The sequence below is a fragment of the Canis aureus genome, chromosome 9, assembly GCF_053574225.1.
Source record: "Canis aureus isolate CA01 chromosome 9, VMU_Caureus_v.1.0, whole genome shotgun sequence".
NCBI lineage: Eukaryota > Metazoa > Chordata > Mammalia > Carnivora > Canidae > Canis > Canis aureus.
In genome coordinates, this window is record NC_135619.1 from 30385994 (window position 1) to 30412056 (window position 26063).

Sequence of the window (26063 nt, forward strand, 5' to 3'; positions counted from 1 at the left end):
TCATGGGCTCTTTTCCTGAGGTTGAGTATACAGTATTAAAAGAGAAAAACTCAAGCAGAAAGGGAAGAATAAGTTCTTTTCAAAATGAGAGTTAGTAGATTATAGAAATATGTGGGAAAGACTCCTGTTGGATTGTATTTACATATACCTCAGGCCTTTTAGTCCTCCTTCCCATACCAAGATCCCATACCAAGAGGGAAGTAAGCAACAAAAAGTAGTAATCTACATTGAATTGAAAGACCTAAAGACATCACTCAGATCCAATTTTTCCATTTTACAAATGAAAAAACTGAAACCGAATGGGGCTATATATTTCTTGCAAAATTGTTTAGTGACCAAGAAATGAGAAAGGCAGAGTTGTGGACCAAATTACTTCAGAGTAATAGTTTTGAATGTTGAGATTAGATAAAGAACTTGAACTACAGCAGGTCACATACCTGTATCATATGAAGTGACACTTCTCAAATCACATTGCAGAACAGATATAATGGGAAGCTTTGATTGTAAATTCTAGTAAATTTATTTTTAATAATCACAATATTTCCACCTAAGGATCCTTTGGTAATTCATTTAATATATTATTCTAAAAGGATCCTCTAATATTTATTCATTCATGAGAGACAGAGAGAAGCAGAGACCTAGGTAGAGGGAGAAGCAGCTTCCCTGTTGGGAACCGGATGTGGGAATTGATCCCAGGACCCCGGGATCATGACCTCAGCCCAAGGCAGACACTCAACCACTGAGGCATCCAGGTACCCTCTAAAAGGTTTTTAAAAAGGGAAACAGTAAACAAATAATGAGTGGTCAGTATGAACCACAGACTGTTTGGCACACTTAAATTTCTGTACAACTTGGGTACATGTAACCAGGAATGCCAGGAGCATAATATGCAGAACCACAAGGTAAACAGATCTTGTTGGATCCCAAATTTACCCACTTAATTACCTGAGTGCTGCAAATCTAATAGGTATACTTGGTGGAAAGCTTTATATTCTCTTTAGTGAGAAACTCCAACATAAATTAGATACTATAAGAAATATTAAGCCTCTATGAAGTAACAGTTGTTACCTCTGCCATTCATGTAGCTTAAGATCTTATTTGTTTGAATCAAACTCATAATTCCTAGCAGAAAACCTTAATCCTCTACAGTCAGAACTACCTAGCTAAAGGGTAATTTTAGCGATGTCTATTGATTCAAGATGCTTAAATTCATGCCAGCTGAACTTCTATAAGAACATTAACGCTCACTTATCATCTGTGTACTTTCTAGCAAGGAAAAAAGGAAGAATAAATTGGTAAATATCATACTTGTTTTAAGATATGAGAATCATTCTGTATAAACATTCAAGTTTTAAAAAAAGGAAAAAAAAAAAGCTTCAGACAATTTTCTGACTTCCCAATCACAGCATTTAGCATCAAAAATAGGATTAAGGGTAGAAGCAACAAAATCAGAATAATTACAGAAAATCATTTGAGAAGAAAAAGCATTCCAGAAGAACAGATGAGAAAAGTATGCAGTGTGCCAATTTGCATTCCAAAATCTTGCCCCCTGCTGCTTCTATGGAGTTACTTCCCTTCTCATATAAATACTTCCCAATATGCTTTTTTGTTTTTTAGGAAAAATAGAAAATTCTGATTCTTCTTAACTAGCCAAATCATCTAATTCCCTATGTTTAATTTTAGTCACTTATGGTTTAAATACACAGGTAGGGCACTTGGGTGGCTCAGCTGGTTAAGCATTGTTGAACTCTTGATTTCGGCTCAGATCCTGATCTCAGGGTCTTGGGACTGAGCCCCAAGTTGGGCTCTCTGCTCCATGGGGAATCTGCTTGTCTCCCTTGTCCTCTGTTCCTCCCACCACCACGTGTGCTCTTGCTCTCTCTCTCTCTCCAATAAATAATATCTAAAAGAATACATACAGGTGGGGTGCCTGGGTGGCTCAGTTGGTTAGGAATCTGCCTTAGGATCAAGTCATCATCTCAGGGTCCTGGGATTGAGCGCTGTTGGGCTCCCTGCTCAGTCTACGTCTACTTCTCCCTCTCCCCTCCCCACTCATGAGCTCACATGCACACTCAAATAAAATCTTAAAAAATATACATACACACACACACACAGGGAAATCATTCAGAATATAGGCTGTACACTACTTCAGTAGCCTATGCTTATTGTATCATTTTTGTTGTTTTTTCCTACGGCAGTATTCTACTTATAAATAACCCATATATGCAAACATCAATTGCTATAATCCTACCAAAAAATATGTTCACACTCTAAGGAGCCAAAAAAGTGCTGCTATTTCAAGCTCTAGGTATCACAAGCCAGCCTAAGTCCCTTCCCTGTGCCTGTCCTCTGTAACAGTGTGCCCACTCTTCCTTTGTACCTTCACCCAGAGCTGGGGCAATGATGACACTGCAGGACTGCCAAGCCATAGGAATAAAATACAATCCGTGCCACAAGTACTATTGTGGACTGGTGTTGGGGTGTGTGCCCATGAGGAATAAACGGAAAGTAAGTATGATCCTGATGTTCTCTTTCCTGTTATATACTAACCTTATCGTTTACTCTGTAGTTCAGCTTGATTACAATTGTATGATACATTACAGACTTTTGGGAGCAGTCAGAAACATAACTTAAATTCACAAATAAAAATTTAGAACATAATCTAAGTTCTGGAAGTACATGCAAAAAATGTTTTGGTAAGTTACTACTAGATCTAGAATTTTAAAATTTCAGGAAGTCAGAAAATTGGCAATTGTTTAACAAAAGGAAAAAACACTGGTCTTTTTTTTTTTTTTTTTTTTTTACTAAAACCCCTCCTTTTGTTAAGTAAATGATTCTTCAGTATCTACTTATAGATAACAGCTCTTTCTTTGTTGACAGAACAATATCAACCATTTCCATCTTCTTTAGGGGCAAAAATTTTGGACCAACTAAAAAGCAACAGGTTCCTAAACCTCTCATTTTAAGTTTTTAAGCAGTAAAGAAGTACTTGCTCTCTTGTTCCAGTTTGGCCTTCTGAGACAGTCCTGATCTATTTGGAAAAAAACTAAGTCGGTTATTTCCTCAAGTTTTATAGCTAGCTCACAGAACCAGACTGAAAGGGCTATAATCTTTGAGAGTCTGTTTCTCAGACTCTCAGCAAGGAATTCCATTTAAGTATGCTCTTTTCCCCCCAAAATGAATGCTTTTTATATTATTTCTCCCTAATGATGACTATAAAGTAGAAAGGATAATTCTCCTCAATCTTATCAACCCTCCAGAAATAAAAAAAATGCAACAGTTGGGCATATATTCTTCCAAACTTAAGGAAAATATAAAGACATATTCTATATGACATAAAATCAGCGTATGAACAAAGGCTCTACACTGGTAGGTCAAGTGGTATCAATAGTGAAAGAAGAGCGGGGGAAAAGGGAAGAAAAGTCCATCTGCCATCATTCCTTATTCCATTCCTATCCTGGATGAATAGGATGAGATAAAAGAGGCTGCAGCAGGGTTAGCCCAGACACCAAGCTAAGCTAAACCTCTACAGATAAATGTGTACCTAATTTCAAATAAACTAAAACCAAACATTAGAAAAGCACTGTTTATATCTTGCAAATAATACCTATAATTAAAATATTTTTAAAAATTACATTCTCAAGGCTTAAATTTGAGTTAGAGGGGAAAAAAAGAACCAATGCTTTTAGACTACAACCCTGGAAGATGGTTCGTCTCCACATCAGACCACGGATTAACAGCTGTGAATTTGGAGACTGAGAAGAATGTTTATGTTGGCCAAAAATTAAATAATTCACAGTAAATGACCCTTAATTTTATACAAATGTTAATCTGGCCTAAACGAGCAGAATCATCAAATAATTGTAAGACATATCCTTGAGGTAACCAACTATTCAAATTAAAAGCCTGAAAAGAAGCTAATAAAAACAAATGGCTTTAAGACATTTATTAGAAAAATCAGCCAGTTATTTAGAAAAATAACTTCTAGAATCTTTAGGCTAAAGGCATAAACATATGCATGCATAAGCGTGTGCACATGTGCACACACATACAGGGTTGGTAAATACATAATAATATGATAAAAATTTAGATCAGAGTTGGCTTAATCCCTTACAAATTTTATTTTAATGATCACCGTTGAAAACTATGGAAAAGAGTTACTATTTCAAAAAAGTATATATGAAAGATTTTACATTCCTTTTATAGAGATTTAACTTTTTTCCCAAATTCACTGTCCAATCATCTTAAGCTCTCTAAAACTCTTAGCTATTTTATGCTGTTAATTTTGGTTTCTGAGATACAAAAAGGAAATAAAGAGTGAGGCCGCAAAAACTAGGAACTAAATGTTGCCTTACAGAGTTGTTAAAATGTACATGCAATTATATATGAAATGCCTAGCAAGTATAACAAGAATTTAATAGCTACTCAGTATACAGTAATTATTAAATAAGAATTGTTAATGACAAATTAAGAGCATGATCTTTGAAACTGGAGGTCTGAAATCTATCACTTAATAGTTGTATGATCTTAGCAGAGATAAAGCATCCGTTTTTTAACCTGTAAAATGGGTTTTAGAAAGATTATATGAGGTAACATGTGAAAGTTTAGCATTGTAAGATATACAAAAGCAGCACTGGATAATCAATAACCATTCACTTTCAAAAACCCTTTTTTCTGAAGTCATGACAGTCTGTATTGACCAGTGTTACTAATCCTTATCATGCTGGGTTATTGATCTGAGTATCTACTTCTATTTCAGGAGAGAGAGAAGCTCTTTGTGGCAGATGTCATTTATGTATGATTAAATTTCAAGAATAGTTCCTACTATGGCACCTAATAAATATCCTCAAGAGCCTGGCAAATTCACAGGCATCTTTAAAAACTAGCCCACATATTTTCTTCTTCAGTGCAGCTTTCCTTGGTCCACTAATTATAAACAAGAAACTTTATACAAAAAGTGCTAATGCAAGGCAGCTACCATGCCAATGTGCTTTAAAATGCGTGATCATTTATTCTCCCATAGTTCAGTAGAGGAAAGAAAAAGACTTAAATCTAAGTTCAGTGACTTGCCCAAGGCCATTCAGTATGCAGGTGATGGAGCCAGAAATCAGACAGTTTCCTTCCTGAGTGATCTTGACCATTATTCTATACCTCTACCTCCCAGTAATCATCATCATCATCTTTACTAAGCTCTTTTAATGTACAAGATATTGTTATAAAAATACTTTATATACACTATTTTACTCAATTCTTAATAACCTTAAGAGTAGGCACTATTCCTATCCCCAATTTATAGAAAACAAAACGAAGTTAAGCATTCTGTGCAGGATTAACAGCTAAAAACAGTTTGAGAACTCAAATCATCATATCCCAGAACCTGCGGCCACTACTTATATTATTTCCTCAACACCCCTGTGTCTCCTGCTGTTTCATTTTTGTACTAGGATTTCCCTGGGTCCTTACTTTTATCACAAGACCACTTATTTAGAAGTTAATCTCCCCTATGAGAATGTAAGCTACTACTATAACACAGGTTTGCATACAAAGAAAACGAATAAATGTTCGCAGAACTTACATTCCTAGTCAATGATTTTCAAACATTATAAAATATGATAGTCCTTCCTCAATTAAAATATTACTTAGAAGCCCAATATGATCAAAAGAAAAAAACAGTGCCATGTGGGTTAAACAGCCTGGAGACTCCATTCAGGCTCCACTCACCACTCAACAAAATTATACTGTAAATTCACTTACTTCACAGGGGCTCGAGCATAAACCTGAAGCCAGTCAGGAATTTCTGCAGTATGATATGGATTTGCAGGTACCAGAAGGGACTGATTTCTTTCAGTTTGCTGTGGCTGATATGTGACAGGAGGGGGTTGGTCATACCTAGGTACGCTAAGAAAAAAAGAATTGACATTTATTAGGATAAACACTCTAAATCTAAACAAGAAATTGTAAAGAACAAATTAATATTTAAAAGTTTTTCGATATGCCTCTTGCCCAAACTGAATTCCTTCTACCACCTAAAAAACATAAAGGTCTGGTGTTTTTTTGTTTTTGTTTTTTACCACACCAGAAGGTGAAGTAAAATCCACCTTCTCTTGGAAACTAGTAGATCATTAGTGGTATAAACCTAAGCTAAATCTTTACAAATTTTTTTAAGGATTTTGTTTATTTGAGAGAGACAGCACAGGTGGGAAGAGGGGCAGAGGGAGAGGGACAAACAGACTCCCCACTGAGCAGGAGCCCAAAATGGGGGCTTAATTCCAGGACCCTGAGATTATGACCTGAGCTGAAGTCAGAGGCTTAACCAACTGAGCCACACAGGTGCCCCAAATCTTTACATATCCTTAAGAGATTTCTTGTCTGGTATTTATTCTTTTTAAGGAACTTAAAAGGAAGCTATAAAAAATTTGGAGCTAAATTATAACCTTTATACCAAGGCTTAACACTAAAATAATTTTCAGTAATAACTAGTTATAACTAGCTATAAATTTATACTGGAAAGATAAGTAATTTCTCTCAAAATGAGAATGGCTACTTTCTTCCTCCTTTAGGCTCAAAGGAAGCTTTGGAATATCTATACAAGTAGGAGTGACAACTAAGCTTGAGATATCCACATCAACTATTTTCTGCTTTTACCAATTTATGAGAACATATGGGATTTAGAGTTGATTAGAACCTATTTTAAATCACAGAGAAAAACCAAACCAGATCATGCTTTTAATTAGTTCTAATGGCCTAGCTGGTGGGACAGAAAGAACACCAAGGTGGGGAGGGAGTTGTTATATGAGAAAATGCTAAGGAAAAAGCACTGAATCACTTGAAGCCTAAAGACTGAAATTTGGAAGGCCAAAATGATCTATTCCAGAATAGGAGACAAAACTGGAACAGACTGCTCCAAATATCCATATTTATGTGTATGTCAGAAAAGGTCATTGCAGTACTAAACTACGATTAAAGAAAGTATCAGACTGTGATTAACAATTTAAAGATCAATGTCCAAATGACAATGAATTTTATCTTTACCTCTTGTTTCATAAGTAGGTACAAAGTGAAATGTCCCCTCCTCCATTTTTAAAAAGATTTTATTTATTTGACAGAGTGAACACACAGGGAGAGGGAGAAGCAGGCTTGATCCCAGGACCCTGCCTAACCACCCAGGCACTCCTGAAATATCCTTTGATAGCACAACTGGGGAGTGGGAAAGAACTGAAGCTTTGAGGTCAGATATGTCTGGAGAGTTTTAACTTCAGTTTGGCAATCCCTCAAGTTATATGAATGTGGGCAAAACTGTTTACTCCACTTATTTATAAAACTGGAATAAATTCTACCAAAGATGACTATTCTCAACAGTAAATGAACTAATAAGTGTTCTGTATAAGGAGTAGCATAAGAGACAATCAAAGTTACTTTAATACTATCTTATATGAGCTTAAGAAAAGTATTTATTCTCTCCTGTTTAATGCCTACAGAACTGCTAAGAGAAGCAAATTGTGAAAATGCTTTGTAAACTCTAACAGTTCCATAATATGTAAGGTTACTGATGATAAACAGAAAAGTCAGCTCAATATACTCTCCAATCTGATTGTCTGGACCACAAAGTGTTCTGCACCTGGTGACAGCAATTTGTAATCATGTTTGGTTCTTTTTTTTTCCTTTTTGCATTTTCCATCATTCTTTATCCACAAACATCTGGCTGCACTCCCACTATGTGCCTGTCTGTGTGTTGGATGCTGGGACACAGCAGGATTAAGTGGAACTCATTCCTGTCCTTGGGTGGGAATTGTGATCAGGTAGGAGGGGGACTCTCCCTATTACTCCCATGTCACAAGCCTGAAAATAGAGGCCAGGGAGGAGAGCAGCTTGTCTGAAATGGTTTAGAGCCCAGCCAAAGGGACTAGAGCCCAACACAGGCCGAGCTGGTTTGATTCTTTTGAAGGGACAACAATTTCAGTTGTTCAATATACACTATCATTAAATGGAATCACGGGGGAAAAAAAAAAACTTTTTAAAGTTGAATTAATAAACCCAAATATGTAAAACTGAAACAACACAATAATGATAAAGCTTAGTTTTCTAGGTGATAATATTACAGTGTATTTTCTTTTTTTTTTTTTCCAAAGATTTTATTTATTCTTTCATGAGACACACAGAGATAGAAGCAGAGACACAAGCAGAGGGAAAAGCAGGGGAGCCTGTGGGGAGCCTGATGCAGGACTGGATCCTAGGACCCCAGGATCATGACCTCAGGCCAAGGCAGATACTCAACCACTGAGCCACTAGGCATCCCTACAGTGTATTTTCTTAATAATTTTAATGGTTCTAAAAAATGGAAAAGTCTGCTATAACCAAAGATCTATATTATGCTAGATAATACTAAGGAACATCTATCAACATGCTGATGATATTCTATCCATTTTAAATCTTATGGCTCAGAGGTAGTTAAAAGGAAATATTTGTAATGTCATGACTAAATTAATTACCTTTTTATGTACTTTGAATTCCAGTGTGTATTTTACATTTACATACAGCACAACTCAATTTGGATTAATCATCTTTCAAGTGCTAAATAGCTACATATGACAGCTGGCTACAAATATACACAGGGCTAAAAGTTTGGCCATAAATGAGACCTATTGATAAGCCCAAAGGATCATTGGCTACATTTGTTAAACAGATCTGGGATATTTTGCACAGTTCCAATTTTCACTTTCTTGCCTGGCAAGGTAAGAAACAACATAAAAAGTCAGAAATTGAATAAAACAGCAAGATGTTGTAATTCAGAAGTGTATTTGGACACATTAGGAGTGAGGTCTAAATTTATAGAAATTTAAATGGAAAGAGACAGATGTTTTAATTGTTTAAATTTCTGGGTATCTACAATAAAAACACTGGCATATTAGAGCAGAAACGGATCATAAGAGTACTCATCATGTTTTCTGAGGCTGTTTTATAAGTTTTTAATTATTAAAATCATTACCAAATATAAATTCAAAGAAAAATATCATAAATTTGAAAAATAAAGCTTTCAAATATCAAACCTCAGGGTGCCTTTCTCTTAGATGAAAATATGAGTTCAAAGTCTAACATTAGACAATCTCAAAACAAAAATTTGAAAATAAAGGTGATACTATACCTAGGAGCACAGGGATGCCTATATTGAGCCTTCTTATTTGTGTGATCTACATAATAGGTTCCAAATTCTGATGACTCAACTCGCTCCCATCCTGGAGGAAGTCCTTCTCGCTCAAGTGGATGGCTCCAATGAGTTGTATTTGTGTTGTGATCTATGAAATATTTTCTCCCTCTCATTGTCCAGTCCACAGACCAGCCGGGAGGAAGAGGTAAATCTTCAGAACCATGGTTAGTTAAATTTCCTAAAGATGTAGCAGCAACTCTCCCAATACCTGAGGAGGAAAACAGAAAAAGAAGAAATAGAACAATAATTCAAAGCTTAAAAATATGCCATCCAAGAAACAGTTATAAAATTAATTATCCTAACTGTACTCTTCTGTTAAAATTCATGATTTTGTAATTATAAGTAAGAATTTTCATAAAACTAGCCAGTATTACTAAAATTTAATTACAAAAAGAGGAAGGAACTAGACTCCCTCTTTGAAATTAGTTTTGGTTGATGCCTCTATCATCAGGCTATACAAACATTTAACTATTAGCAAGGCTACTAAGTATGTATACTGCTTAAAGAAAAGAAAGGAAAAATTTCACCTCATTAAAGATTTAAGATTTGACATTTCACCTAAAACAGCAAAAATAAACTTGTAAAGTTGGGCCTGGTTTATAATTTCTTAAATATAATCTAGCTGTTCCCCAGAACCATTAGCAGCATATAAGGTCAACATATAAAAATTAAATATGCATATACTAATAACTGGAAAAAATTATACCACTTATTATAGCTCAAAAAAATCAAATGCTTACATATAAAATAACAAAATACAGACAACAAAATATGTGTAGAATCTGTATGCTGAAAACTACAAAACACTAATGAAAGAACTGAAAGACAACCTACCATGTTAATGGATTGGAAGACTCAACATAGTTAAGATGCCAATTCTTCCTGAAATGACCTTTAAATTTAAGATAATTCCAATCAAAATTCCAGCAGGAGTTTTGGAGATACAGACAGAAATAGGTAAGCTCTTAAATGTATATGAAAGGCAAAAGAACTAGAGAAGCCAAAAAAAAAATTTTTAAATAAGAATAAAAGTAGGAGGATTCATGTTACCTGATTTTTTTAAATATGAACTCATGACCCCAAGATCAAGAGTCATATGATTTCTACCAACTGAGCCAGCCAGGTGCCCCTCATTCTACATGATTTTAAGACTTTCCATAATCAAGACACTATGGTATTGGCCAAAAGGCCAGACAGATCAATAGAACAAAGAATCCTAAAATATGCCTACATATACATAATCAATTTTTAAAAAGGTGAAAAGGTAATTAGATAGAAAAAAATGTAGTTTTTTCAACAAATGGTGTTGGAACCACTGGAATATATGGATGTTCCATATGCAAAAAAATTAATCACAAACTATACCTTCCATTTTCTATAAAAATGAACTTAAGATGGATCCTATATCTAAATGTAAAACATAAAAACTATAAACCTTTTAAAAGAAAAAGGTGGATAAATTTTCATGACCTTTCATTAGACAGGTCTTAACCATGATGCTGAAAGTATAATCCATGAAACAAAAATACTGGCAAACTGGACCTCATCAACTTAAAAATGTTTGCTCTATGAATGACATTGTTAAGAGAAAAAAAATGAAGCTACAGACTGGGAGAAAATATTTACAAATCACATATAAGACAAAGGACTTTAATCTGGAATTTATAAAGAACTCTCAAAACTCGACATTAGGAAAATAGTTTTTTTAATGGGCAAAAGATTTGAACAGGCACTTCAAAGAAGATATTTGATAGTAAACGAGAAGATAAAAAATGCTCAAATCATATTAACCATCAGGGAAATCGCTAAAAAAAAAAAAAAAAACCTGCAAATTAAAACCACAATGAGAGGACATACACATCTATGAGAATGGTCAAAAAAGAAAAAATATCTGACAAGTTGTGATAAGGACTGGAGCAAGTGAAATTCTCATACAATGCTGGTAGAAACATACAAGAAAATACTTCAACCACTCTGGAAAACACTTCAAGGTCTTACACCAAGTTAAATATACGTTTTTCACATGATGTAACAATTGTTCTCAAATATTTAACCTAGACAAATAAAAATGCTTCTTCACACAAAAACCTGTATGGGGATGTTTACAGTGTTGAAAACAGAAATAACCCACAGGTCTTTCAAGAGAATAAACTAGTACAATTATACAGTGGAATCTACTGTAAAAAGTTTTTGAACTACTTAACAAATACATGCAACAACATGGAATGGATAAATCTCAGAGGCATTATGCTGAGTGAAAGGAGCCAGGCTACTCTGCATGGAGCCTGCTTCTCCCTCTGCCTGTGTCTCTGCCTCTCTTTCTCTTTCTCTCTGTGTCTCTCGTGAATACACAAATTTTTTTTAAAAATCTAGAAAGAAAGAAAGAAAGAAAGAAAGAAAGAAAGAAAGAAAGAAAGAAAGAAAGAAAGAAAGAAAGAAAAGAAAAGAAAAGAAAAGAAAGAAAGAAAGAAAGAAAGAGAAAGAAAGAAAGAAAGAAAGAAAGACAGACTCAAATGGCTGTAAATTGTATGATTCCATTAATATGAAATAACTGCAAAGGCAAAAGTGCTAGGACATAAAGTTGTGGTTGCTAGGAATTAGGAGTGGGGTGGGGACTAACTACAAAGGGACAGCAATGAGGTATTTTTAGGAGTGACGGGTGATGGAAACATTCTAAAAACTAATGGTGCTGGCACTACATAGATCTAAAATTCATAGAACTCTGTACCTTAAAGAAAAAAACCACTTAAGTTTACTGTATGTTATTTGGGGGAAAAAAGAATAGCCTGGCTGCACAGTTTTATTCTTATATAATAACTGTGGATAGTTAATCACTCCGGACTCCAAGATTTATTTAGTTTGTGTCCACAGGTTAATGACACAGATTGAGCTCAGTATGAGTTTTTCCTTGTTGTTGTAAAGTGTACAGGGGATCTCTCTGCATTATTTCTTACACCTGCATATGAATGTACAATTACCTTGATAAAAACTTCAATTAAAAAAAAGGAAGAGGTATAACATTCAGACTCAATATACATGTAAGAATTGCCAAAAACATGTCAGATAGAACAAGAACATTAAGAAAGAAGTGAAGAGAAAAAAAAAAAAGAAAGAAAGAAAGAAGTGAAGAGGGCAGCCCAGGTGGCTCAGTGGTTTAGCGCCGCCTTCAGCCCAGGGCGTGACCCTGGAGACCTGGGATCGAGTCCCGCATTGGGCTCCCCATGAGGAGCCTGCTTCTCCCTCTGCCTGTGTCTCTGCCTCTCTTTCTCTCTGTGTCTCTCATGAATAAATAAATAAAATCTTGAAAGAAGAAAGAAAAGAAAAGAAAAGAAAAGAAAAGAAAAGAAAAGAAAAGAAAAGAAAAGAAAAGAAAAGAAAAGAAAAGAAGAAAAGAAAAAAGAGAGAGAAAGAAGAAAAGAAAAGAAAGAAAAGAAAGAAAAGAAAAGAAAGAAAAGAAAAGAAAAGAAAAGAAAAGAAAAGAAAAGAAAAGAAAAGAAAAGAAAGAAAGAAAGAAAGAAAGAAGAAAGAAAGAAAGAAAGAAAGAAAGAAAGAAAGAAAGAAAGAAAGAAAGAAGCAAGCACTGTGAAAAACAATTCTGGTAACTTCTCCTTGTCCCTCCACAATTCTCCACCTTCTCCAGCAATCATAGGAGGTGATTTCAAATAATTGGCAAAGGAAAACTAAATTTACTTAATACATATAATATAAACAGCACAACATCAACCTATAAGGAAAATTTTAAGAGTTCTGTAAAAAGGTACAAATTTATTAAAAGAACAGCCAAAAAAATGTTCCAAAGCAAAGAAAAAATGCAACTAGATATTCTCCCATTAACTAAAAGAGAAAAAGGAAGCAATCAACTCCTTGAAGGAAGACCACAAAAAAAAAGCAAGAACCCAAAAGATAAGATGGTAAGGCAACAGAGATAAAACCTGTGCTCAGGAAAGGAATAAAGATGAAGACAAAACTGGAAAAACAAACATTCAGTGTTTGTTATGATGGAGAAATCTAGCAAATCTTAACAAAGTATGAATGTTAATATCAACAATAACGTCATATGCATATCATGTATCTCCCTATATTTGACATGATGAGAATATTTCACCTCTGTGGTATAAACAAAAACTCAGTCTAAGCATACGAAAAACATGGGACAAAATCTAAAATGAAAGACAGTTTACAAAATATGACAAGTATTCCTCAAAACTACCAAGGTTAAAAAAAAAAAACTACCAAGGTTATGAAAAACAAGGAAAGATGAAGTAACTGTCATAGACCAAAGAACATTAAGGAAATACAGCTAAACGTAATGTTGTACTGATTGGATCCTGGCACAGAAAACTGACATTAATGAAAAAAACTGGTGAAATCCAAATAAAGCTTGTAGTTAAATTAAAAAAAAAAAATTCTTGAGTTCATAGATACTAAGCATGAAAATTCACTGTTCACCTTTGGAGATAGGGTGCCAATTCATTATTCTAAAAAATAATAAATAAAGGGAAAGATTTAGTATTTATCCTTTCTTATATGAATAGCAACCAAATAACTGGTAAGAGCTAATTCATTATAGAATTCCAACTAATAGAGAAGAAATGACAGAATTAGAATATCACCATTTGCAGCACTAATGAAATACTAGATCTAGCCAATTATCATTCATGGCTGCCATATCAACAGGTAAAAGGCTGATGGAGAACTTCTTGATGAATGAACTGTGCTGACATCTGATCCCATCATGAATGAATTGTAGTATCCAAAAGAAATTTGTGGTTATATGCCTTTGGAACTGATGTAATAGAATGTGTCTCTGGAAGTGATACAGTAGAATGTATACATCATCTATGAACTATTCTGACAAAAAGAAAAATGCAAGAAAGAAAATAAACACAACCATAGTATCCTTTGAGAGGAAAAATATGTATTTCTAAAACATATGGGAAATATAGAACAAAACAAAGCTAACAAGCCTTTTGGTGAAACTGATCTTGGCTCCTGTCAAACAGCAACTGAAGTGTTATTTAATAAGTGTAGCTGAAGCAATTTCTGTACTTAAAGAAAAAATGTTTAAGCAAAAAAGAAATAAGCCAAAGTACCAAAGACACATTGCATATAGCAAATAACTTCAAAATTACATTTTATTTATTTTTTTTAAAGATTTTATTTATTTATTCATGAGAGACACAGAGAGGTAGAGACACAGGCTGAGGGAGAAGCAGGCTCCGTGCAGGGTGCCCAGTATGGAACTTGATCCCAGGATTCTGGTATCATGACCCGAGCCGAAGGCAGATGCTCAACCGCTGAGCCACCCAAGCGTCCCTAAAATTACATTTTAAAGCTGCAATGGGTTTACGTGTTCTCATACTTCCATCATGAAAACTGTTGCACTACTGGCCACAACCAAGGACAGCAATTAAAAAAAAATTATAGTCAATTCACTGTACTCATACGGAGTTATTCATAAGAACCATTAACTTTTTGGCCAGCAGAGGTCCTACTGGAAATACATCGACAGATTTCTAAATACAGCATTTTTTAAAGCAAAAGCTCTTATAGTAAATAGCAATAAAGTAATAAGAACTGTACAAGCTTAGAGATTATTAAGGTTGTGACTGGAGAGGCCTGGGTGGCTTAGCAATTGAACGTCTGCCTTTAGCTCAGGGCATGGTTCCAGAGTCCTGGGATCGAGTCCCATGTCGGGCTTCCTGCATGGAGCCTGCTTCTCCCTCTGCCTGTATCTCTGTCTCTGGCTCTCTCTCTCTCTCTCTCTGTCTCTCATGAATAAATAAATAAAATCTTAAAAAAAAAAAAAAAAGATTGTGACTGTATTTGGAGACTGAGCCTTTAAAGAGGTAATGAAGGTTAAATGAGACTGTTAGGATGGGGCTCTAGTCCAATATGACTGGTGTCCTTATAAGAAAAGGAACAAGGGATAAAGGGATGCCTGGGTGGCTCAGTGGTTAAGCATATGCCTTTGGCTCAAGTTGTGATCCCAGGATCCTGGGATGAAGCCCTGCATCAGACTCTCCACAGGGAGCCTGCTTCTCCCTCTGCCTATGTCTCTGCCTCTCTCTGTGTATCTGATGAACAAACAAATAAAATCTTTAAAAAAAACAAAAAAGTTGTGACAATTTTATTCATCTGAGAAAATCCAAATTTCCATATACTGAACTTGCCTGAATCTAGAAACACGTATACCTGTACATTTAAACAATATTAGGTACTAAACACTAGATTTAAACTGTGATAAATACGAAATTCATATTTAGAGGAAACATAAAGACCTTTGTAGAAACTCTTATTTTTCAGAATTAAACCTCAACAATTTGATAAGGGAGCCAAGATGTCCTCAAAGTTTCAAACAACGTCCTCAGGTTTACCAATGCCAGGTAAAACAATGATTCCTAACCTTTCCATAATACACTCTGCCTATACTTTCTGAAGGTGCCACGTGCACCAATTTTTTTTTCAAACTATTTGGGATAATTTTATAAAACCTACTGAGAGGGATCCCTGAGTGGCGCAGCGGTTTGGCGCCTGCCTTTGGCCCAGGGCGCGATCCCGGAGACCCGGGATCGAATCCCACGTCGGGTTCCCGGTGCATGGAGCCTGCTTCTCCCTCTGCCTGTGTCTCTGCCTCTCTCTCTCTCTGTGACTATCATAAATAAATAAATAAATAAATAAAAAATAAAATAAAATAAAATAAAATAAAATAAAATAAAATAAAATAAAATAAAATATAAAACCTACTGAGAGAAGAATATACAGTACAAAAAGACTATAAATAAGATTTAAAGCAAAACATTCCTAGAAATAAAACAGGTCTAGAAGACAGGGGAAAAAAGCGACACCAAGCTCTAATACAAGAGACCTCTGCTCTAAGTTCAGAAAGTTGAAACTTCAATCGCCAAACATGCCAAATCTGGAAAAAGCATAGACGACCACATAACACTTTTATAAAGGTCACAAGCACTAACAATTACGAGTATCTCCTCTGTCCCTGGCCCTTTTCCAAATGTATGATTTCGTATTTAAAATAGTTCTATCGGTAGTAGTATCACTACCAATTTACAGATGAGGAAACAAAGGTTCAAGTTATTTCTAAAGCCACAGAATTGATATACAGTCAAAAGACAAATTTATTACTAATAATGTAATCAACAAACAAAAGATCAACTGTAATTCCCCAAAGAAAAGAATGCTGCTAATAAAAAGCTATCTACCAATTTTGAATTCAATCAGTGGAAAAATAAGAACTTGTTTCTGAGATACAGGGGGAAAAAATTAGTTTTCCATTATTTCAGTTAGTCCCAGAAAAGAATGAGTGGCATTCATAATCCTCAAAGTAACTTTCATTTGTAGGGATTAACTACACAAATTCCTTCCATTTGTATAAAGTAATACATTCATAAGCTAAAGATATGATTTCCCAAACATAAGGATAAAGTAAGTACTATTTTGTCTCTACACCAAGACTTTACTAGATATGTCTCCAAAGAATTTAATCTCATACAACCAGGGAGATATCTGTAAAACCTGCTCTTAGAGACAAAGCTCAAAAATTCTGGTTTACTTATTTTGTAGCGGCTACAGAGAATAAAATGGAATCCGGAACTCTAATGAAGATCCACAAGCTTCAGGGTAATAATAAATGCTGAACATCATAGCCCTAGTTACATTCAAGATGCTGATAAAGAGATCTAAAGAAACCTACCTTTTCTCCCCCTCTGCAAAATAATTACAAATAATGTTGTGTCCCTAAAGATTATTAACCCCTTCTCAAAGATAATTCTGGGTTCATTAAATATTGATGTAGTTCCTGGAGTAAACATAGCTTCAGTGTTTCTGGTTAAAGCTGACACTGCTCAGTTTGATTTTGGTAACTTGATTCCTTTAGTTATCTTCAAAAATAAAAGTTTTAAAAGTCTGTTACTTAAAACTGTATAGAACTAAAACAAAGGAATTCATTCTGCCTTTAGTATTCCAGCTGAAGACTTCCTGTTAACAGCAGAATTCCTTCCTTTAGCACAAAGAGTAGGTGCCTGCCCAGTAAGTACATTGACCAAAATGTTAAAGGTCAGATTTCATAGCTAAACCTAGAACTTGCTAGGTCCTGAAACCCCCTGAGATATTATATGACCTATTTTTAGCTGCTGCCAAATACAATAAAATAAAGTTAACTCTTAAGAGAAGGCATTTCCTTAACGTCCAAGTAATTGGAATCAAGTCATTATCAAACTCTTTTCTTCCATACTTTCTTAATGTTTACTACATTAGTAACAACCATCAAAACTTAAAGGTTGTGAAAATCAATCTGTCTAGAGCACATCTTTACCCTCCCACAAACTTACTTTCTCCTTCCCATTTACTATAATTCCTTGAACTCTCTTCAGTATTAATTCTGAAAATATGGTAAGTTTCAAGTCTTTTTAAGATGAATTCAAGAAACTTCCAGCTATTGTTTCATATTCAGATTTTTCCTTCTGGAAAAGACAGCTGTTAGGCTTTTCTGCTTGGTTAGTAACCGGTTATTAATTCTTCCCTGACGTCCTTCAAACTCCTTCAAAGAAAAACTTTTTTTCTAAAAGGTAAAACATGAAATCTTATTGCCCTGATATAAATTAATCCTATTAAGTGAAATTTCTCAAGCACATTATCACTGCTCTAACAAACACTAATCTTTTTTAATGACATTCTTTTTTATTTTTTTAAAGATTTTATTTATTTATTCATGAGAGAGACAGAGGTAGAGACAGGCAGAGGGAGAAGCTGGCTCCCTGCGGGGAGCCTGATGTAGAACTCGATCCCAGGACCCCGGGATCACCATGCAAGCCAAAGGCAGATGCTCAACCACTGAGCCCCTAAAATGACATTCTTTGATTTTAAAAAGTATCCAATTGTATTTTATTTCTAACTTATGATTGCAAAGTTATTTTGAAGTCTGTCATTAAACTTATAAAACCTATGTCAGGCTGCCACCAAGAGAGGATCAGTAGAAATTTAGTTCTTGCAGTATTTCCTCAATGATACTTTGTGAATCAGAATTTCAAAACAATGTTTTAACTTGGTATTATTTATTCTTCATACTTTCATTTAGGCAGAAAACTGTTATGAACTCTCAGTGATGTTTGTAATGTAAATGCACATGATAAAAGTTAGTGTGAAGAACAATCTGTATTCATGGTAAACAAACTGTTACAAGCTATTATTCCTCCTACCCCTCAGCCCCCAAAACCGCCTAAGACTCCAGACTTGAAATCTCTGGATTCATTCACTTAGTCAACCATTTATGCAGTCAAGTGCTATGCTAATCCTATCTGAATCTTCTCTTTTCCTCATCTCTTCATATTCCATATGTGGCCAAGTCCCATCAATGCAGATGTATCCCACTTCTCCTCTTTCTAAATGTTTGCAGCACAGGTCAGGTCCTCATTAACATTTTAAATAACAACCTCCAACATGCACCTAATGGAAGATTATGGAGTCAATGAAACTACTCATAAATAGTGTATAACATTAAGAAATTCATTCAAGTAAAAAGCAGGAATATGAAACTGTACAGAATATAATCACAACAATGTAAAAAAGAAAAGAAATAAAAGAATGCCATAAAAAAAGATGAAGGAGTGAAGCGTGGGTGGCTAAGTGGCTGAGCATCTATCTGCCTTTTGGCTTAGGGCAGGATCCCGGGGTCCTGGAATCAAGTCCCGCATCGGGCTCCCTGCAGGGAGTCTGCTTCTCACTCTCCTAGTCTCTTTCTCTCCGTGTCTCTCATGAATAAATAAAACCTTTTTAAAAAAAAGAAAAAGATGAAGGAAATAACTGAAATATGAAGAATATCTGGCCTGCTGGGCACTTTCCCTTAGCTTTTCTGCTTTTTGAAAATTTTCTACAGTAAGCAGCTATTCCGCTAAAACATGAGTTTATTTTTAAAAACTTACTATTTTGGTTAGGTAAGAAATCATTTCTGAGGTTTAAAACTATTTGATATTAGAAACAAACAAAATAGGGATCCCTGGGTGGCGCAGCGGTTTGGCGCCTGCCTTTGGCCCAGGGCGCGATCCTGGAGACCCGGGATCGAATCCCACATCAGGCTCCCAGTGCATGGAGCCTGCTTCTCCCTCTGCCTGTGTCTCTGCCTCTCTCTCTCTCTGTGTCTCTCTGAATAAAAATTAAAAAAAAAATAAATAAATAAGTTGGCATTTTAAAAAAAACAAACAAACAAACAAAATAAACACCAAAGTATGCAACTATCTAATCCTTTAACCAAGATGTTCTTTAAAAAACAAAAAGGCACTGGGGTCCCTGGCTGACTAAGTTGGTGGACTATACAACTCCTGATTTCAGGGTTGTGAGTTCGAGCCCCATGCTGGGTGATTACTTTATAAAAAATCTAAAAAACAGAAAGACACTCATCCATGCTCATTTCTATATGCCTAGAAAACCTCTCCTCTTCCATGTCCCAATGAAATTACAATGTCAGCTCTCACAAAATAAGCTGTTCTTACCAATCATTCTTTATCATCCCTCGATTTTCAAAACTCAAGTGATTTACTTCTCCTAAACCCATAATTAAGTCTTTTACCCTTAAAAGCATCAAAGACTTGCCCTTTCCTCTTCAATACCACTGTTACCTGCAGTCATTTTTTCTCTAGCAATCTATCTGAGTACAACTAGTAATCTTTAAACTCTTTCATAAAATGACTTGTCTTTTTGAAATCTGCAATGGCGCTGTTTGACTCAAGTTTAAATCCTTCAGCATGTTGTTGGATTACAAATATCCATCCTACCTCACATCTTCTTTCTTCATTATTGGCAGAACTACATAGTTCCTTGGATTTACATGCCTACTCTGTCTTCACTGGGCTATTCCAAATTTTCTATCTAAACTGCCTTTCCTCTGCCCTGTTAACCTAAAGTCCAAGCTCAATCACAGTTCAAGTCCTACCTCTTCCAGCCTACCCTGATCTCTCTTCTGACTCCCTATTGTACTTACAGTCAGTACCACAGAGTATAACAACTGCTCTACTGTGCATATATTGGTTTTGTTCCCCAAGTAAGATACCAGTAAGTCAGAGAAAATGCTGGACACATAAATTGTGTGTTATTACTAAATGAATAAGGGCACCTGCATGGCTCAGTCAGTTAAGCATCTGACTGGATTTCAGTTCAGGTCATGATCTCAGGGTTGATATCAAGCCCTGTGTCGGGACACATTGGGCATGGAGCCTGCTTAAGATTTTCTCTTTCCCTCTTCCTCTGCTAAAAAAAATACTAAATGAATGTTTTCTACATTCCTGCTCCAAACTGTTTGTTTGGTGGTGGTGGTTGTGAAAGAGAGAGGAGAGAGAGAGAATCTTAACCAGGCTACACACCCAGCATGGAGCCTGATGCTGGGCTCAATCTCACCACCCTGAGATCATAACTGGAGCCGAAATTAGGAGTCATACACTTTTGACAGACTGAGCCACAGAGGCACCACTCCAAACTATTTTTAAGTCATCTTGCTTGAAATTTCGTAGGTTAAAAAGTGTCTCTTGTATTTATTTTTATTCTGCCAAGATTTAAAGCCTGCAACTTACCAGGAAAAAAACTATCAGATAAAAAAGTTTAATTTTCAGCTTGCTTCAGTTTATCTAGTGTAATTCAGTACTTTAGGAATAAAGTAGAATTGTGCGTTTCTCCTACCTTTTCTGGTTGTTGTACAAGTATCCTCAAGTTAGCAAATATGGAAAACACATTTTAAAAAATTATATGGCTAATATTTTTGTTCCAAAAAGACAGAATTAACACACAATTAACCTAACCATTTGACAGTAAGTTTTTTTTTTAACCAATCTGGGAAATAATTATTCACCTGGGAAAGCAGCTTTGTTAAGAGAAACAGTACAGGCTGTAGCTGAGGAATGATGCAGTTGCCCATGTTATCTTTACCACACCAAATTCTTCCTCTCCACCTTTCCTTTCTCAGGTCTGACTCCAGGTTCTTTGAAACTCTTCCCATTCTACCAAACTTAAACCTAGATTTAATCCAACTATAGACATTAAATTCTCTGGGTTTTCAAGGTTTCATAGTGTTAACAGTCTACACAGCCTTCAGGTAAGTACCAACTTTTATTCTTTCACTCAACATAGATTACTAATTATTTGCAAGCTGGCTTAACAAAACTGGCAAAATGGAAAAGTATTTTTCTAGGAGTGTCTGTTGGGTTCCCAAGAAAATCCAGAGAAGAGCATCTTTTTAATTTTTAATAAATCTAAACTAATGTAGAATTCATAAATTTAAGTTACCTGAAGCATGTCTCCCCTGATTCTGTGGCATTCTTTGGAAGAGATCATGGTTGTATTCATAATATCTATAGTCTTCATGTGCACGATCTCCAAGTGGGCGCCTTCTCTGACCATCAAAATAATTATCTGAAAAATAATATCGGGAACCAGAGTCTCCATTTTCAACAGCAAAATTAATTTCTGTTAAAAATGATTGAGAAGAGCCATACTCCCTAGGGACATCTGCTAGACTCCTGGCAAGATAAGAAGGTGCAGATAATCTGTTGCTTTCTCTTCTCATTATTTCATGAGGTGTTCTTTGAATTGGAGTTCTAAGGAAACTCTGGTTTCTTGAAACTATTCCATCTCCAGAAGCTGAAAAGGCATTAGGACTTGAGTCTGGCAGACAGATATCAGTTCGTCTTGGAATTGTTGGACCATGCCGAATAAATGAAGGCATGAGATCTACAATAAAACAGAGTAAAATGATCACTTGAGTAAGTAATAACCACACTTCTCAAAAGTTGTAAAATGATCACTTGAGTAAGTAATAACCACACTTTTCAAAAGTTGTTCATTTATATCTATTACCCCAAAATGAAAAATTTCAATGGACTTAGGCAAATACTGATTTAAGATAGTGCTTAGATATTTTAAAATTAAGGCCGATATTTTCCCACTCAAATTTATAATTTGTATGAATGGGATAGGTGTAAACTCAGTCAGAATCAAGTGTATTCTGCACACCACCATACATATGAAATGTCAGTAAGCTTAATTATGGTTAATACTCATGAATAAATGTGTGAAAATAGAAAATAATTTAACAGATACACAGTTACCAACATAATTTAAGATTATTCTTTGTTTTGTTGATTTTACTTCATTTTTAAAATTCCCAAAAATCCTTTTACAACCCCAATCATAATTTCAAAAATATAAACAGAACATAATGCTACTCCCAAACATGTAAAGGTAGATTTCTTTAAAAAGACTTTAAAATAATTAATCTGGTTTCCTCTCAGAATTATGTAGTACTAGTTAATCAAAAGCTAGAAAGTAAGAAATTTAGCTATGAAAATTAAAAAAAAAAGATCTCATTTCAAAGAGGCACATAAATGTTGAATCCATTCAAAAATGCCAAGCCTAAAACTGGCTCTCTTAAGAACAAGTAATTATCATTCAAAACAGAAGATAACAGTAGAACAATGGCCTTCAGGATACAGTACTTCTGAATACAGAACTTAAGTGGCTTAGATAGGACAGGTTACAAAGCAAATAACTTTATAACATTAAAAAACTAGATTTGGAAACTGTTGCATTCGTTTATTAAGGAAAGAATATAAGAGAACACTGATTATTAAAAAGCTTCAGAAGCTAACTCTAGACAAAAATATCCAAATAAACAAGTCTCAAAACTCGATGAAATTAAAACAAAAACAAAATACCATATGAACTTATTTGCTTTAAAGTATAGCTAATATGGGGTGCCTGGGTGGTTCAGTCAGGTAAGGATGGTCCGGACTCTTAGTTTTGGCTCAGGTCATGATCTCATGGGTCCTGAGACAGAGCCCCACTTGGGGCTCCACACTCAGTGGGAAGTAAGCCTGAGATTCTCTCTCTCCCTCTCCCTCTGCCCCAACTCCTGCTCTTTCAAATAAAGGAATCTTTAAAAAAAATAATAAAGTATGGCTAACATAGTTCATGATTTTAAGTAATGTTTAATAAACTTTATTTGCAGCAAATTAAAAGCTATCATAAATTTAGCTGAAAACCTAAGAACATATGTAACTGAAAAATAAGCAAATAAAAAAAGGTTTAAAAATCAATTTTCAGGGATGCCTCGGTAGCTCAGTCAGTTAAGCGTCTGACCCTAGACTTCAGCTCAGGCTGTGATCTCAGGATCGTTGTGAGATCAAGTACCCTATCCAGATCAGAGCTCAGGGGAGTCTACTTCTCTCTCACTCTCTCTCTCTCTCCCCCCCTCCCACCCCAGCCCCTCCTCCTGCTCGGGCTGACTTGGGCTCTCTCCCTCTAAAATAAGTAAATAAATCTTTAAAAAAAAGAAATTGGGATGCCTGGGTGGCTCAGTGGTTGAGCATCTGCCTTTCAGCTCAGGGCATGGTACTGGAGACCCAGAATTGAGTCCCACATCAGGCTCCCCTTGAGAAGCCTGCTTTCCCTCTGCCTGTGCCTCTGCCTCTCTCTGTCTCTCATGTATCAATAAATAAAATCTTTAACAAATAAATTTAATTTAAAAAGAAATCAATTTTCACAGGGGTCCCTAGCTGGCCTAGTAGGAAGAACGAACAGCTCTTGATCTCAGGGTCCTGAGTTCGAGCCCCACACTCTGTGTAGAGATTACTTAAATAAATTTTTTTAAAAATCAATTTTCCGGTTACTGATGTACCCACTGATCTTTTTGTTCTTTAAGAAAGCATTGCAAATAAACGGATAAATCTCTAAGGCTGATGATGTGGTTATTATTTTAAAAACATACGAGTGATGGGCACTGAGGGGGGCACTTGACAGGATGAGCACTGGGTGATATGCTATATGTTGACAAATCGAACTCCAATAAAAACATTTTTTAAATTTAAAAAAAAATTTTAAACCCTAAAAAACAAAAAAACAAAAAAGAAAGGAAAAAAAATGCTCTTGGGATGCCTGGATGGCTCAGGGATTGAGCGTCTGCCTTCAGCTCAGGTCCCAATCTTCTCCCTCTGCCTAGGTCTCTCCCTCTCTTTCTGTCTCTCTCATGAATAAATAAGTAAAATCTTAAAAAAAAAAAAAAAAATGCTCTCCACACCTTTCTGTGTGATCTCGGGTAAATACTTCTATGAACAACTTTCCCAATTACAGAATGAGGTAATGCTTAAGTCACAAGGTCAGTAGGAGCTTCCAAGATGGGCACTTACACAAAGTGCCCACTATGCAGTATGAACAAAATACTAGTTCCTGACCTCACAAATGTCTGAACACACAAGCAAGAATTAAAAATTCCAAAGATTCAGCTGAAAAAGCAGAGTCAAATGCGTAAATTGAAAAGTATGGCGGGGAGGCAGAGAAACAAAACTATTAGAGTTAAAAAAAAAAAAAAAAAACTTTTGTCAATTTCTCCTAAAGTACGATAGAAATCATTTTTGCATACTTCGCCTTTTTTTTGGGGGGGGGGGAGTCGGGGAAGGGGGTGGTATTTGTAGCAATTCTCATGAAAATAGCCAGCCAGACACACACGAGTTTTGGCTTCTCCACTCCTAAGACTGATGAAACTTTGGATAGCGGCTACAACAGTGACGGCCAACTGTCACCTCCTCACGTCTGCAACCAGCAAAAGAATTCTACCCGAGTATGTACAACTTCCAGCACGGATGAGTGACATCCGAAATGTTTGCAAACATAAGCCCTATCCCGAGGTATCTACAAAGAGGAAAAAGTGTGCCCCAGTCTAATCACTTTCACCCCTATAGCATCAGGGAATCCTCCATCTAATTGTTTCCGAAACAACCTCTTCTAGTAATCAAAACGAAACACCACGCTGCCCTTGCGGGGCACGGGGGGGCGGGGGGAGGGGGACGGGAAAGTTTGTTATTTTTAGGGAGGCCCACGGGGGAGGGGCTCCTCTAAGTTTCTTACACTTTATCGGCTTTCAAACAATGACCGCCACTTCAGGCACAATACAATTAAAAAAAAAAAAAAAAGTATTTCACAGAGACCGACAAGAAAGAAAAGCCCCGGGGAGCCGCGTCGGGCCAGGTGTGGATGCGCCCCACCCGACACTCACTCCGCAGCAGAGGCGACGTCTCCTTCTTCACGTACTTCCCCTGCACCTCGGCGGGCTTGGACACTTCGTTTTTGGTTTTCTTTCGGGACAGCATCCTTGTCGACGAGGCTCCAAGCGGCGCCAAGCAGCCTCCTTAGGGCTCCGCGAAGGGCGCCGGCCGGCCTCGCCGCCACCTCCGCCGGCGCCGCCGCCTCCTTCCCTCCCGAGCCGCCGCCGCCGCCGCCGCCGCCGCCGCCGCCGCCTCTCCGCAGCCCGGGGTCGCCAGCAGGGACTGCCGCATGTTCGGGGCGCTAAGCGCGCCGGCCGCAACTCAGTCGCTTGTCAGTTCCTTCTCGGAAATGTACTCGCTCCGCGAGGCTGCCCGAGGACACCGTGAGCAGAGGCCAGAAACGCCCGGCCAGGGCCATGGTCCGCCGCGGGCCGCCTAGTAACCGCTACCGCCGCCGCCTCAGCCGCCGCCGCCGCCGCCGCCGCCTACGTCCCGTAAACTTTCCCCGCGGCCGCTGGGAATTCTGGGAAACTCGACGCTGCGCGAGCGCCGCCGCGCCCCTCCCCCACCCCAGCCCCGGGCGCGGCTCGGGCCGCGGGACGCCGGGCGGCGCTGTCCGCTAACGGGCCGGCCCCGCCGCCGCCTCCGAGAAGAAGCGGGTCCTGCGGCCGGGAGAGGACGAAGGACGGAGTCCGCCAGACTGAGCGCGGGGCCCCTGCTGCCCACAGATGTTTCCCCGGGCCCTTGAGGGAGCGCGCGACGCCCCCCGGAGACGCGTTCCCGTCGTGGTCCCTGAGTGAGGACGTCCCTCCTGGAGT

At 36.9% G+C, this 26063-nt stretch overlaps 1 protein-coding gene across 1 annotated transcript in view; it reads right to left on the bottom strand.

Annotated features, from left to right (window-relative positions):
* The window catches only part of SAV1 (salvador family WW domain containing protein 1), a 37452-nt gene extending 11974 nt beyond the window's left edge, over positions 1–25478 (bottom strand). Inside the window, exons 1-4 of the mRNA XM_077909247.1 lie at positions 25257–25478; positions 21494–21937; positions 9143–9413; positions 5755–5898 (exon numbers count right to left, since the gene is read on the bottom strand). Of these exons, the coding sequence (XP_077765373.1) occupies positions 5755–5898; positions 9143–9413; positions 21494–21937; positions 25257–25350 (953 nt within the window). The 5' untranslated portion in view covers positions 25351–25478. The remainder of the gene's footprint in view (positions 1–5754; positions 5899–9142; positions 9414–21493; positions 21938–25256) is intronic.
* Positions 25479–26063: the final 585 nt, after the last annotated feature.